We start from the raw sequence: 17,425 nt of genomic DNA, 5'->3' as shown, positions 1-17,425 counted from the left end.
TTCAGTGAGTCAGTGAGTCAGTGAGTGCGTGAGTCAGTGAGTACGTGAGTGCGTGAGTGAGTGAGCGAGTAAACTGTTTTTCCTCTATATAAAAGGTTTTTCGAAGAAACATTCATGTTGAGGGTTTGTTCAAATCACTAACAGTAACTATGAGTCAAGTCACCTTTATTTATAAAGCGCCTTTTACAACACAGAGTGTTTCAAAGCAGCTTTACAGAGATAACAGGAAAATAATGCAACAAAGTTTGTTTGGCTGTTCAGCAGATTGATGAGCGATAGTGATGTGTGTGCACTGAGGGGAGAGAGTGTCACTTCCTAGTGCACGTCAGGTAATTAAAAGACAGGGAACATCATGACTGTGAGATATTGACCAGTGAACAGGCCGTCTGAAAGAGAGAGAGCTTTAAATCTTAAAGCAAAGAGCACAGGCTTTTTCTGTTTGGGATGAAATGATTTTTGCAGTCGCTGGCGTTTGTCTTTCCTCAGATAATCGTTTGGCTCTCGTCCTTTTGATCAAGGTTTTCCTGTTTGCCAGTTAAATGAGCAGTAATATGTGGAGGATGTGTAAATGTTGGATTGATTCGTCTGTGTTTGATTGCACGGCTGTACGGAGTCGAGTGGAGGAGGATCTCGAGGTGTTTTGTTTGTGTGTTTTCACTTTACTTCCCTGTGGGAAAACGTGCCGTCGCTCAGGATTAGCCTCATGTGCAATGTGTCGGAAACCATGCTGAACTGATGGAATAGTTCTGTTCCCAAACCTCGCTGTCTCACACCTTCACAGAAGCCATCATAACCTTTATATCAATATTTTAGTATTTAAGGTTTAGTAGATTCACCACAGGTGAATAGGGTAAAAAAAACAACTAATAGATATCACCATACTTCACCAGTTGATTGATTACATTAATTGTATTACAAGTTTTTTTAAATGTTATGTTTAAATATGCAAATGAGGCATTATCTGCATATTTAATTAGATAATGCCCAATTTGCATATTTAAACATAACATTTAAAAAAACTTGCAATACAAAATTTTTTGCAATTATTAATAATTTGCATACATTTCTAGAATAAAAATCTGAACATTGGATGAAGTCAGGTTCAAAATTCTTATATATATATATGAAAATACTGTCAACAGCCAAAAATAAATAAATTTTCACCATTTTCTTAGGATTCAAATGTTGTATAAAATCAGGAAAATTATATATGAACAAACCCCTCTGTAAAAACCTTCAGAATATAGATAAAGTTTGGTGTATGAAGAAGTGGAGATTTGTACTGTAATTGAAATCTACATACGCAAATAGATAAAGTGCTCTAAAAGATACAGTTAAAAGTGTATTTTGGATGTTTTCTTTGGATGCCCAAAATCCAGTCTTCAGTGTCACATGATCCTTCAGAAATCACTCTAATATGATGATTTGATGCTCAAGAAACATTTATGATTATTATCAGTGTTAATATTTTTGTGGAAACTGTGATACATTTTATTTTTCAGGATTCTTGGATAGAAAGTTCAAAAGAACAGCATTTATTTGAAATAGAATCTAATCTTTTGTAACATTATAAATGTCTTTATTTTTTATCAATTTAATGCATCCTTGCTGAACAAAGTATTAATCTTACTGACCCTAAACGTCTAAATATTATATCTTAAACCCAGCTTACAGGGAACATTCTTCCAATAACATTAATAACTTCCAATAAACATTAATAGCTTTTATTCAAAGTTATCTGGTCTTTGATAATGTTCTCAAAACGTTTGTCTGACCATTTTTAAATGTTACTCTGTGTTTCGGAATGTTCAGAGAACATTCAAAAGTAACAGTTGCGTCACATAATGTTTGAAGAATGATGAAATGGAATGTTTCCTCAATGTTCAAATAACTAAGAAAACAAAAGGACATTTTGAATGTTCACAGAACATTAAGAAATAACATTTTCAAACTAGTTCACTTAAAAATTAAAATTCCGTCATCATTTACTCACACTCAAGTTGTTTCAAACCTGTATGAGTTTCTTTCTTCACCCAGACGGTTGATGGACCCCACTGACTTCCATAGGATCCCATAGGAAAACAAATACTATGGAAATCAATGGGGTCCATCAACTGTTTGGTTACACACATTATTTAAAATATCTTCCTTTGATGTTCAGCAGAAGAAAGAAACTCATACAGGTTTGAAACAACTTGAGGGTGAGTAAATAATGACGGAATTTTCATGTGAAGTGAACTATTCATTTAATAGATACATTAGCAAAATGTTCTTTAAACATATTTTTGTTTGCTGGCCATGCAATAGTGCCAAAACAAGGCATCATATGCTTTCTAAACAGTCTTTGTATCAGGAGTGCACCTATGATGTCTTGAAATGCTGTCTAGATAGGGAGCTCATGGGTTTTGACAGTGTGTATCACATTAGTTGTATAGTTGCACATGCACAGATTCTGACACACAGCCCTCTCGCCTCTCGTGGTGGGGTTACTGGGTTTTAACGCTGAAGTTTCCAGATTATGTCATGCCACATCCTGAGAGAGTGTGTGTGTGTGTGTGTCCTGCAGGGTTGATGACTGTCATGACACACAGGAGATGTGTGAACACACAGGGGTATTGCTGGAGTCGCAGAGGGAGGTTTATTAAGAGAACTGTCCTCGTGTTCATGATAATCCTGACAAACACAGACACACACTTTATCAGCGTGAGAGATTTAGTCAGAAACATTACAAGCAGGGTCGAAAGTTAACACCGTCCACATGCAAGTGAAAAACTCGAATTTGAATGAAAAAATTATTTAACACACGGACAAAAATATATTTATCTTTAATTAATTAAAATCCATAATTAATTATATAAATTATTATTATTATTATTTATTATATAATATAATATAATATAATATAATATAATAATTATTATAGCACAGTACAGTTTCATGGTCAGTAATAAATATGTGGTCAGTATTTATTCATGTATTTAAATTAAATAAATTAAAATAATAATAATAATAATAATAAATATGTTAAATACAGTTTCATGGTCAGTAATAAATATGTATGGCCAGTATTATGTATTTTTTATTTTTATAATAATATTAATAATAATAAATATGGTTTCATGGTCTGTAATAAATATTTATGGCCAATATTATTTATTTATTTATTTATTTATTTATTTAATATAATAATAATAAATATGGTTTCCTGGTCTGTGATAAATATTTATGGCCAGTATTATTTATTTATTTATTTAAAATAAAACAACAAAAACGTCAATAATGATAATAACAAATATGCAAAATTCTGTTTAATGGCCAGTATAAACATTCATTCATTCATTCATTCATTCATTCATTCATTCATGTTTCGTAATAAACATTTATGGCCAGTATTATTTGTTCGTTTTAAATAATAATAATAATAAATATGCAAAATACAGTTTCATGTCAGTAATGTTTTTGTGTGTGTGTGTGTGTGTGTGTGTGTGTCCCAATTCACCTGCCATTGGTAGATGTGGTAAAACCCTGATTTTAAAGTAGTGATAAAACCATCACAAAGGCTGATGTATTTTTCCATTTTGAGATGATCATCGCTGATAGCATTTGATTGTGGGTGTTTCGTACCAGACTGGATAAATAATTAACAATAAGAGCAGGAATATGAGTTAAGAAAGTAATGTAGGCCTTATAGATAACAAAACCAGTTCAAGAATCCTTTATTGTATGACTTTAACGCTTCATATTATGTCCATGTTTGTCTCTTTTACTCACTCATCCCTAAAATAGCTGAAGATCGCTAACTTTCACACATCTTCTGGCTCACACCTGATCCTCCATCAGCGCTCGCTGACTCATCGAGAGCAGATCCGGCCGAGAAACAGCCTTATTACTCGCAGATATTGTGCGTTTCTTTTTTTAAACGTGTTTAGGCCCACGTGAGCCTGATAACTGGGTTTGTGAGATGACACACTCTTCGTATCGTTCTGACACGTCGCTCTTTCTTTCTCCCAATTCAATTTGCCTCCTAAAAATACATGAACGTGAAAGAGTTTCATAAATGTGGTGTGTATATTTATATATATATGCACATATATTGTCTCAGCAGGAATGAATGTTTGTGTGTGGCATGCGAGATGTTTCTTGCGATATTAGAGATATTATGTGTAATATTTAGGCTTGAACCCGTCCGCCACCTGGGGGCGTCACAATGGCAGGAATTAAACCGGCATTGAGATGAAAACGCTCTTGTGAAGCTTGCTAACAGGTCTCACACTCCCGAGCCACACACACTTCTGCACATTTTAATACGTTTCGTCCCTCCCGAGCGAGGCAATGCAGAATAGACGGTTTGCAATTCAAATGAAAAATGCTATTTTCAACACAGAGCTGAGTTTTATATTCACCCTCAAACCGTTTCAGTGCAGGGAAAAGCAATTACATGAGCTGCTGAAAAATAATGCAAAACCTAATAAAAAATGCTAATTCATTTGGCAGGTTTGCCGCCTAAGTGGAGCTTTTTCCTGTAAAAAGATTTCCGTTTTCTCTTGAACGGTTTCCTCGTGAAGCTCTGAGACGCTGTCGCGGTTGCTGTGATTGAAATCAAACATTTGCAGGAATAATACACACGTTTCCAACACAAAGATAGGTGTTTAATGCTGCATTTGCAACGTGTTGGAGTCACCGTAAGTGTGCATTTACATGAATGCATTTAGCAAATCATTTGTTTTAAATTATTGCATTCCCTGCGAATCACAATCTCCGATTAGCGTCTGTTTGAGCTCAGGAATGGCGCATGAGATGATAAATCTATGATAGAACTTTTATTACATAGATATTTTAGTATTATCTCATCTAAAATGGACTGTTTACCCAGTTTTTTGTGCATGCAGTATATTGCATATTGAAATTGTGGTGTTATCAAAAGTTAGCAATCCCAGAATGCACTATGATGATGACAATATTCTTTCAAGGAGAAGGTAGAGAGAGAGAGAGAGAGAGAGAGAGAGAGAGAGTATAATCATATTTCATTCAATACTGAAAAAAAAGTATAAATTTACTAATCTAATTACAAATGTACTATTTTTTTGTCTACTTTGTCTACTGCGCTTTAAAAAGAACCGATTACCACAACAAATGCGTGCTTGCAAGTCAAAAATTATGATTTATTTCAAACTTTTAAGTTGCAAACATTATATTGATGAGTTATGTTGACATAATAATGTTGATCATTACATCAGCTTAATATGGTGTGTCATTTAAACTAAAATTTCAGCAAAAAATATATATTTAATGAAATGTTTTGATCATTTTTTATATTGGGCAGTGGATTTCTAGTTCCCAAGATACTTTGCAGGACTGGATAAAGAGAATAAATATTAGAATTAAGTGTTATTTTATACAAATTTTTGTTATTTTTCCAGGAAAGGGAAAGACAGTGTTTAATGCTGTTATATTTGGCATTTAAAAGAGTTTCTGTTATGTGGAAGTTTTTGATCACATGAGCAATGACCAGTACGTAGTAGTTATACATCTAGCATCCACTATAATGTCTGTTAATTTGAGTCGGAAAAGATAAGCTTAATAATTTCCAGTGCCACCAATCAATTAGTTTGGTACAACCTTTTCGTTTTCTTCTTTTTTGAGTAACAATTTTTGAATTTGATGTTTATGCTACATATTAAGTTCTTCTAACTCAATGTAGTTTGTTGGTTGAACATAATTTCATTAGAAGTTGTCAACTCAAAATGATGGATGCAAGCATTTGGTTTTAGAGTGTCTTTGCTTATTTAACTTGTTGAGTTGCGATAGATTTCTGATTTCGGCAACATCTCATTTATCTTTGTGCTTGAGACAATCGCATTGCAATAACGGATAAGTCGCATTTTACTCAATGTGTGCAACTTTGCAACACACTCCAGCTCTGTCAGAAGCAGTAGTTTGAAGTTGATGAGCGCTGTTGTGGTGTTTATTGTGAGGAAGTTCACTAGACTTCGACACACAGCTGTAGTCTGTGCTAAAGCCCCCCCGATGTTGTATCTTTGGGGAATGTTTGAAGAGTGTTTCCCTAAAGATGAACCAACACATGTGCAATGCTCTCTCAGGTAACCTACAAACACTTCAGCATCTTTCTGAAACGGCCTTTTCTCGTTGTGTTTTCAAGGTGAGACGGGAATTGTTGTGATGATGGTTTCATGCTGGCCTATTTGCGTTATGAATGAGACATTTCATTACATGCTCTGGCCTTCTGTGTTGGTGGATGTTTCTGCGCTGTTGTGACCCGAGAAACGAGTGAGAAAGAGAAAGAGAAAGAGACGTTGTCTTCTGAGGGGAAGATGCACCATGGGAAGCTTTTGAAGGCTGTGAAAGTGTCCAAGAAGACAAAGAAGAGGATAAAAACATGTGTGTGTGTGAATCTCACGAAGCCTGACTCATATTCACCCTGAAATCAAAGAAGAAAGCTGCTGTTTTATATCATAAAGAGAAAGAATTGTGGCCTACAGGGATTACAGTACTTTCTGGAGATGCTGTGAGACATTGATAAGTGATTATCTGTATGACTAAAAAGCGTCAAGCGTTGCATATCAGTTTTATTTCATAGATTAAAAACTGCTTTTAAATTACACAAACTGGCTAAAGATAAGCTGTTCTAAAACATAGTACATATCTTAAATATTTAAATAAGGTGATATTGACGTTAAAGAAATATGACACAATTTTCAGTCAAAAACTGATTTTATTATGGAGCATTAAAGGTGCTGTATGTAACTTTTCTACTAAAATGAATCCTTTTTTTATTGCCTGTGTGTGAAGGGGTTGTAATCTCACATTAAAATGATCCACTTTGCGGGTTTTGCTATTACCTCGGAAAGCAAGTATTCTTATTTTTATGTGAAGGTGCCGGGTCGGATTTACCGCCAGTGACGTGACCTGCACGCGCGCTCCCGAGCCTCTCGCCTCGTCTAGCCTACTGACTTTGCACTCAACAGCGACAACACTGCAACTTATGACATGTCTGATAACACTAAGAAACGACCTGCTCCCAGCACAACACAGACTCCAACACAAACTCCACATATTGATAAAAAAATAAAAAAAAATTTTTTTTTTTTTTTGCTGAAGCTCGTAAGGCCAGACGTGAATCGCATGAACTTCGGGTGAAAAAACACGCCTCAACATCGGCAGGGCATTTGAATCATGGAGAAACCGTATCTACAAACCTAGAATGTACATTTCCTTAAGAAAATGTGAAGTGGCAAAATTCGGCACGGTTGATAGGGTTCCATACTTATCATGGTACGAGCATGGAGCATTATCTCAACGTGAAGCTGATAAAAGTAGCCTATTATTGCAGTGGGAGTTTACCTTAGTTTCCAGCATGTTGTGTGATGCTTTCTCCGGTGTGTTGCGTCTCGGTACCCACAGTGCTCGCTCATAAATTGGAGCACGCGCTTGTAAACTTATTGGTTGCAATCTGAAACATCACCGCTAGAGGCCGCTGAAAACTACATACAGCACCTTTAAGATCTTTTGTTGTTGTGAAATTATTTTCATATTAAAGTGTAATATGTATCTTTTGGCCCTCTAGTGGTTAAATAACACAACTGAATATGACTGTCACAGTAGATCATGCTTTACAGTGAACTCTGTTATAGAGAAACATCATAGTTTATCTGATCAATAAAACACTCACTCTCCCGTTGAGGGATGAAACACCATCATCTCTGCGTCGCTTTTACATTTCAAATCCCTCAGTTCTTCATCTCCGTAACCTGAGCTGATGTTGATTCTTGTTTTATTACGAGCTCTGTCTCACACACACGCGCACACACACACACACACACACACACACACACACACACACAGTCACCCTCACACCTGACTCATGCACACACACACACACACACACACACAGTCACCCTTACACCAGACACACACACACACACACACACACACACACACACACACACAGTCACACTAACACCAGACACGTGCACACACACACACACACACAGTCACACTCACACATACTCAACTAACCCCAGACACACACACACACACACACACACACACACACACACACACACACACACACACACACACACACACACACACACACACACACACACACACACACACACACACACACACACAGTCACTAAACTAACCCCAGACATGCGCACACACACACACACACACACACACAGTCACTCAACTAACCCCAGACATGCACACACACACACACACACACACACACACACACACACACACACACACACACACACACACACACACACACACACACACACTCAACTAACCCCAGACATGCACACACACACACACACACACACACACACACACACACACACACACACACACACACACACACACACACACACACACACACACACACACACACACACACACAGTCACTCAACTAACCCCAGACATGCACACACACACACACACACACACACACACACACACTCAACTAACCCCAGACATGCACACACACACACACACACACACACACACACACACACACACACAGTCACTCAACTAACCCCAGACATGCACACACACACACACACACACACACACACACACACACACACACACACTCAACTAACCCCAGACACACACACACACACACACACACACACACACACACACACACACACACACACACACACACACACACACACAGTCACTCAACTAACCCCAGACATGCACACACACACACACACACACACACACACACACACACACACACACACACACACACACACACACACACACACACACACACACAGTCACTCAACTAACCCCAGACATGCGCACACACACACACACACACACACACACACACACACACACACACACACACACACACACACACACACACACACACAGTCACTCAACTAACCCCAGACATGCACACACACACACACACACTCAACTAACCCCTGCTACTCCCACACCAGAGAGAGACACACACACACATATACATATATGAAGAGTTCAGAGTGCCATCTGAAATTTTCTTCTAGAATGATCATTTTGATCAAGCTCGTATATTCAAGTTCAGTAATTTCACTTAAATTACAATTTTAACTACTTTTAATGAATACTTTACTTTCTAAAACATAATTTTCTGAGCAAAAATTCTTTTTATTACCATTTAATATCTTTTTCTTTTGTTTTTAGGAGAAATGTGACCTAAAAAAGTGTAAAAATATAACAGGCGCTCGATTAGTGTGAGTGACAGAAAGAGTGCAGGAGTAAACAGGCAGAGCGGAGAGAGAGCTTTACCGAGAGAAGAGAGAGAGAGAGAGAGAGAGAGAGAGAGAGTGTGGATGGAGGATTGACCCGGGAGAAGATTTCCCATCATCCTTTCTGATCCCGATACACACTCTTCCTCCCAGCATCCCATGATCCTTCAGCTCCTCCTCACCCTAGGGCATCAGCACACGCATGTGTGTGTGTGTGTGTGTTTACAGCTCGTGTGAGAGTGAACATGCTCTTAAACACACCAGTCGGGCTGGGAATGGGGGAAAATGGTCCGGTTTGGAACAAAATGACTGGCGTTACTGTTCCTCAGCATATGCAGCACTGTGAGTGTCACCCTTAAAAATACAGGGGAACCTTTCAGTGAACCGTTTTTAAAAGAGCCAGTTTTTCTGAGAAAAATTTAATAACCCTAATCTAAAGAACATTTTCCCACTATAAAGAACCTTTTGTGCAATGGAAAAGTGACATGGATGTGGAAAAAAATGGAAAGAATCCCGGAATCCAATCATAAATTTTTTATTTATAACATGAAATGTCACTGAATTTGGTAAATTTTGGATATAGACTACTGTCTGAGAATATTCACTAAGCCTCTTATATTTGTACACTTTTTCTTAACATTTCTTTCTGGTCATATTTTTAGGTCATATTTCACTGAAAAACAACAACAGAAAATATATTAAATAGTAAGAAAAATATTTTTTGTACAGAAAATTATGTTCTTATAAACATATAATATATATTCAATATATATATATATATATATTGAATATATTGAATATATATATATATATATATATATACGTGTGTGTGTAAAAATTAAAGCTCAAAATAATTAGCTGCATGTTATAATAATAAATTATAATTTTGTTAATGAATATCACAATTTTTCTTTCGTGTTTTAATTTTAACAGTGAATCATAAATCCCCCCCCCCCCCCCAAAAAAAAGATTTTGTAAAAATAAAACATTTTAATAAATTTTTAATTTGTAAAGATTCTACGAATTCAATGGATCAGACGTGCATTTAAATGTTTCTAAATTTTATCAAACCATTAAAACGAAATCCAGAAAGATTAGCACAGAATAAAAAATAAAAAAAAACCATTTCATAGGGGCCTAAAAATGCAATTTTTATTAAATAAAATGTTAATAAATTTATGTTAAATTGTGTAAGTAATTATTTTAGATTACTAAAATTTAATGGGGCGGAAAAAATGTAATCCAGAAAAATTTAAACAATAAAAATGTAATGAAAAACACAATGATATTTGGGCAAAAATAAACCTGATTTCATATAGGGCCCTACGTAAAGAACATTTTAATAATCTAAAGAACTTTTTCCCACTATAACGAACCTTATGTGCAATAGAAAGATTCCATGGATGTTAAAGGTTCCTCAACCTTTATTTTTAAGAGTGTAAAATGACATGATTGTTAGAATCCTTCCTTCATCTTCACGTGTCCTCGCCTGGCTTTACAGTGAGAGAAGTGTCACGTTTCACCTCGTCTCGTGTGTTATCTCACTCTGATAGCGTCTCCGCAAATCCTCCTTATCGGCTGTGAAAACAGTTGTGATATTGTGGGAAAAGAGCACTGTAATATCAGGCTTCATTGGATTAATTATTGTTTTATGCTAATCGCTCTGAAACAAGGCTCTGCTAAGCATCACACTCCCTGCTGTTTGCATCTCGTCTTGAGGAAAGCCTGAGACTCAGACACAGGCGCTTTGGGTAATTAGTGGCTCTCTGTGTCCCGTGGAGAGACTTGTAGCTCAACACACGTGTGTGAATGCGTGAACCAACACATTTATCATCTGAGCTGTAGTCGGAGACTCGTAGTGTGCGCAGACAGAGGAATATATCAAGAGCCGCTGACATATTGCTTCTGTAAATAGATCCAGCTGACAGAAGCAGAGACGCGAGGAACTGTGAAGAAGGGAAGGAATTATGTGATGTTAGGACTGTAATGGCATGTTTAGCACTCAGTATCTCTAAATGTAATTGTATTAAGTTTAAAGAGCCCCTATTATGATATTTTAAAGGTTCCTAATGTTGTTTTGGCGTCTCCTACAACAGGTTCACACGCATCAAAGGTCAAGAACACTTTAATGTCCTCATAATCTCCACTGCACATCAGCTCCTCTCTCTCAGAGTCTGAAACGGTTAGTTTGTAGATTCAGTCTCTCTAAACTCCGCCTCTCTGAGAGCTGCTCTGCTCTGATTGGTCAGATGTACCAGTCTGCTGTGATTGGTCAGAAACCAAATGCTCATTAGCATATCTAAATCTTCCTGAGCACTTGATACACAGTGATACGAACAGTAACGATTTTAACATTTTACCGTTTCAATCTCATCAATTTATTATCTATGATTTTTTTTCATTATATACCACTGACGTTACATGATAGATAACTATCTAGATAGATGGATATGACCATTACTTGCTTGTGATGTTATTTTACTTAGGGCCTATTTGTTTTTGTTAATTAATTATTCAATTTATTTTATTTTTTAGAGGCTATGAGTTTTATTTATATACTAATGACCATATAAATGCGAGTCAGCATGTGATATTTTTTTCTTTTTTAGCTATGATTTTTATTTATTATACTTCTTTCTTTCTTTTTTTATATATATATATATATATATATATATATATATATATATATATATATATATATATATATATATTCATATATATATATTATTATATTATTATATTATTATACTTCTGACCATTAACAGTCAGCATGTTATTTATTCATATATTTATTTATTTTAATTTTATTTAGTTTTTGGGGTGGGCTATAAATTGTATTTATTATATACTTATGACCATAATATGATAGTCAGCTTGTGATTTATTTTTTATTTTTATTTATTATTATTTTATTTACTTATTAAGCTATGAATTATTTTTATATTCTTCTGACCATTACAGTCAACTCTTATTGTTTGTCTTAGGCCTATACTCATTTGGTTCTAAACATATATCTGTAATATTATGTATAAAATGTGTATGTCCATGCAATGCACGTCTCACACTTTTATAATGCACATTTACGTTTATGCATTTGGCAGACGCTCTTATCCACATTTACATTGCATTGAAGCTTTTCATTTTATCAGCTCATGCTTTCCCTGGGAATGTATTTGCATTGAAAGTAAAGTGCAAATGAAAAGAAATGTTGTGTAGTGTAATTTTGTTGCTGAATCACCCAGAAACGTTTGCGACCGGGCGTTTCAGTGGCTCCTGTGAGCCTGATTGGTTTGGACAGTAAACTCGTCCTGGCGTCTCGCTGTCAGCATCAGGCCTTCAGCTCTTCTACTGTTTCAGACGTCACCGCGCATCCCAGACATCAGTTCCTCTCGGCACCTTCACTCGCTCACACATTACAGGCTTGCGGGAAGAAGAAGGGAATGAGAGAGAGAGAGAGAGTTTGTGGAAGGAGGAAATAAAGTTTTCATTGCTGAGCTACTTTTGGTGAGAGTCATGAAAACACGTTTAGGACTCGATTGCAACAAACCTGTGAAATCTCTTTCATTTTTTCCCCAATTCCATGTTTTTTTTTTGCTTATATTTTTCTGGATTCCATTCGTAATGGTTCAATTAGATGTTAATAATGAAAAAGGATGTCTAATCCATTGACTTCATAAATCTTTAACAATGTAAAAATGTATCAAATTTTTAACAATGATAGAGTGCTGTGAAATGTACATTTTTCCCAAATTCCATGTTTACCATTAAATTTTTTTAGGATTCCATTTTTAATGGATTGATTACATCAATGGAATTCATAAAATGTTAACAATTTAATATCTTATTAAAATATTATCAGTAATAGAGCAATTAAATGCATTTAAATTTTTCCCAAATTCCATGTTTTCTGTTTTCATTTTCTGGATTCAGTTTTATTTGTTTATTTAAATGTTAATACTCATAAAAAGATGTATAATCAATTCTAATTAGTAAAACTTTAAACTTTTTTTTTCTAAAATTTCTAAAATTTTAATAATAGAGCACTATGAAGTTATTATTTTTCACAAATTCCATGTTTTCTCTTTGAACTTTTCATTCCATTTTTAATGGTTTGATTAAATGTTAATAATAATGAAAAAATGATGTGTAAAATTCGTAAAAAACTTTAACAATTTAATAACTTATTAATAACTCTCTACGGCTCTATGAAATGTTTAATTTATTTCCCAAATTCCATGTTTTCTCTTTTCATTTTTCTGCATGCTCTTATGAATGGTTTAATTCTTAAATCAACATTTTATAAAAAATTGGGCTCTAAGAAATGTGTTTTATTTATTTTTTCAGAAATTCTGTTTTTTTTCTGGATTATTTGTTATGATTTAATACAAATCTATTATCAAAAATTACATCAAACAAATGCATAAATCTTTGACGATTTAATCTTAAAAACTTTTTATAACATTTGAACAATTCCTTTCATTTTTTGGCAAAAAAAGGTTTACTTTTTAAATTAATACATGGAATAAAAATTGTGTGATATTCCTTAATTTTTTTTAAATAATCTCTATTATTATTGTTGTTACTACTTTGAGACAATAGTAATTTCTGTCACTATTTCAAGTGAAACTGTACTTTTATTTTGGTGGGTTGTCTTAAAGAGCTTTATACATTAAAATTGACCAAATTCCGTGACATTATACAGTAAATTCCGTCTGTATGACAGGATTCTGTCAGTGTTTTCCACATCGCAGGGCCTAGAAACCCTCGTTTGTAATTATAAGGTGTTTTTTCCCCTCATTTAAAGCGGTTTGTTGCGAGCGCTGCTGGTCACATGTGAAAGTAAACCAGCTTGACCAGTGAGCGTCCAAGGACTCAATCTGTGATAGCGGTTTGAAGTGGCAATTCATTAAAAAAAAAACATGAATAATACGTGATTAATATCTACTTGACTTGACCGAAGTGTAGTTTGGATAATGTGTTCTCAGAGCTGAAATCAAGTGATCGTGTCTATGAGAGAGTGCAGATGGCTGTAATCTGTAATAGAGTTACAAGGTTTAATCAGTTTTGAGAGCGGCGGGTAAATGCCATGGAAGTGACCTTTCCCTGCCGGAATATTTTGACTGGAGGCTTGGACTGTTTGGTCTGTGTAAGAGGGTCTGGTAACTGTGTCTCTGTTTGCCACGCTTTGAGATTTGATGAAGCGTAAAGGTCAGAAGATGTTTGCGATTTCGCACATTTGCATGGGATACTTGAAGATCCTTTGAACTCAATCAGCGAGTCCTTCAGAGGATTTCTTCCCCCAAGTTTCGCTCTCGTATTCCTCCTCATTTCACTGCGTTCCTGTGATTTTGACCTTGGCTTTTCTTCAAGTCCACTGAAGCGACACAAGTGAAAAGAAACACACAGGGGCGGTCGGTCAGTGCTTGTTCGGGCTCTTATAACACTAACCGTAGGGTTTAAATGTGACCTGGTAAAAAGACTGTGGAGTGATTGGCTGATCTTGAGGAAGGACTAGAGCTGATTGAATCCTCTGAGGAATGCTGGGTAATCTTGTGCCAAGTGTTTTACTGAGTAGAATTGCAATGCATTTTTATAAACATAGCAACACTTCACATATAATCAAATTGCTTTCTGAGTTATAAGGGTTTCTTTCTTTTGTGTGTGTGTGTGTGTGTGTGTGTTATAGTGGAATTATTTGTGATATTGCATGAGTGTCTATTTGATCTAAGTTGCAAATCAGATAAAAAATTATTTAACTGGCTTGAAAATAGGATCTATTTGGAGGAAATCTGAATAATGTTGGTCACGTTTTCTCAGCAGGGTCTTTAGGTGGTAAATTCCCATCTTTGTGGATCAGCATGACATTGAAAACAAGTAATTTAACTGGGAAATTGATGAAAACTATAATGATATCTAAAATAACACTGATTCAGCGCTAAGTAGAGCATTGAATTAGCAAAATAAATAAATAAATAAATCGGTGACACTTTATTTTACAGTGTCATTGTTACATATGTTACATGTACTTACTGTAGTAATAACTATAAATTATGCATAATTACATGCAATTAACCCTCAACCTAATCCTAACCCTATTGTAAGTACATGTAGTTAATTAATATTACTCAGTACTTAAATGTATAATTACACTGTAACACTGACACCTTAAAATAAAGTGTAACCAAACAATCTTTACGAATGTAGATTTGAGTGGCCATGATCTGTAAGTGAAGAGAGGAAAACATCAACAGATCCAATAGCGAAGTTTTCCATTTAAAGTTGCGAATTTAACTTATGCACAAAATTGTAATATTGCATAAATCGTTTGTGTTCAAGAGAACAAAATGGTCACTTCCTCGGTAATTGGCGCAAAACATCAGTAATAAAAGTGTAAGTTTCGGCAATCGGGAGATTTTCCCTCCATCATAAATGACTCAAACCAACATTAGAGATGCTGCGATGCCATTGGTCCACTGGTTACTCCAGTTATCCAATCACAGCCTCTGCTGAGGAAAAGTCACATGTGGTTTTGAGGGATGTTTCTATCGTAGTTTATGTGCATTATTATTATTATTAACTCATCTTTACTTCTTTGTGTTTTCCAGATGCGCTTCGGACTGGTGGCCACACCTCGTCCCTGAACGCCCGACGGGAAGAATCCGCCATCGCTTGACTCGCTATCGTGACTGAACACAAACCGTCGCATTTCAACCCGCCGTTTATCCCTTCAGTCTCTTCAACCCAACTCTCCATGGCTAATCTTCTGAGTTACGTGTTGTTCCTGGTTCTCCGAACGTATGCCGCTCCTCCGGAGTTCATCCAAGTGACTCCGGCCCCGGAAAACCCTGGAAACGAGACTTTCACGCCTTCTTTGATCCCGCCTCCAGGAACCAGCAAACACACTCCTCACAGCATCATCATCGGCGTCCGGAAAGGAGGAACGAGAGCGTTGCTGGAAATGCTGGATATTCATCCCGAAGTGGCAGCGGCCGCCACTGAAGTCCACTTCTTCGACTGGGACGAGAACTACGCCAAAGGCTTCGATTGGTATCGCGAGCAAATGCCGTATTCGTTCCCTCGTCAGATCACGGTGGAGAAGACGCCGGGGTATTTCACGTCTCCGGTTGCTCCCGCGCGGATTCACAGCATGAACTCGTCCATCAGACTCTTGCTGATCCTCAGAGACCCCACGGAGAGAGTCATCTCGGATTACACGCAAGTCTACTTCAACCGGCTGGAGAACCACAAGCCCGTTCAGGCCATCGAGAACATGCTGGTGAAGAACGGCGCGCTCAACACGCGTTACAAAGCGATCCAGCGAAGCCTCTACGACGTGCACATGAGGAACTGGCTCCAGCACTTTCCCCTGGAGCAGATTCACATCGTGGACGGAGACACGCTGATCCACGACCCGCTGCCGGAGCTCCAGCGAGTCGAGCGATTCCTCGATCTCCCGCCTCGGATCGTGGCGTCCAACTTCTACTTCAACCAAACCAAAGGCTTCTATTGCATTCGTAGCGATGGACACGAGCGATGCCTTCACGAGTCTAAAGGACGTCCTCATCCTCCGGTTAACAACTCTGTTCTCCGTCAGCTGCGTTTGTATTTACGCCAACACAATCTGAACTTCTACCGGCTTATAGGACGGAGCTTTAACTGGCAGTAGTGGGAGGAGCTAGAACTCGCATTCCGACCAATCAGAGTGGCCGAGTTGCTGACTGACAGCTGTACCACGAACTCCTCCCCCTCAGCCTCATGAGAACGATCGCGAACAATCTGACGAATATGATATTAAAACAGTGACTGTGAGGGGAAGATCTTTGCTGTCGAGTGTCTTTGTCGAGACGAATCTGGTTCTCTGTTCGTTTGATATTCTTGTACTTGATGATAATAAATGGTTTTGCTTCCTGAATATCGTGTCCGTTTCTTTAACACATGCATTGAGATGGTCAGGACAAGCTCTGATGTCAGAGTTATTAAATTAATACTATTATAGTTTTTTATATCCATGTGTATAATTTGCTTTTATTTTAGTTTTCAGTTTAAATTCTGTTTAATTTTGAGTATTTTTGTTATATGTTTTCTCACATTTATTACTTTTAGGTTGTTAAAAATATTTCTAAATGGTTTTAATTTTATTTTTATTTCAGTTTTAG

General features: G+C 36.6%; 1 protein-coding gene across 1 annotated transcript in view; it reads left to right on the top strand.

Annotated features, from left to right (window-relative positions):
• hs3st1l1 (heparan sulfate (glucosamine) 3-O-sulfotransferase 1-like1) overlaps window positions 1-17,179 on the top strand; it is a 52,718-nt gene extending 35,539 nt beyond the window's left edge. Inside the window, exon 2 of the mRNA XM_084391658.1 lies at window positions 15,875-17,179. Coding sequence (XP_084247784.1) covers window positions 16,021-16,935 — 915 coding nt within the window. The 5' untranslated portion in view covers window positions 15,875-16,020 and the 3' untranslated portion in view covers window positions 16,936-17,179. The remainder of the gene's footprint in view (window positions 1-15,874) is intronic.
• The last annotated feature ends 246 nt before the right edge of the window (window positions 17,180-17,425 follow it).

This window comes from Rutilus rutilus, assembly GCF_951802725.1.
Source record: "Rutilus rutilus genome assembly, chromosome: 20".
Classification (NCBI taxonomy): Eukaryota; Metazoa; Chordata; class Actinopteri; order Cypriniformes; family Leuciscidae; genus Rutilus; species Rutilus rutilus.
Note: the sequence above shows the minus strand (reverse complement) of the source record. Positions and strands in the feature narration are given on the sequence as shown.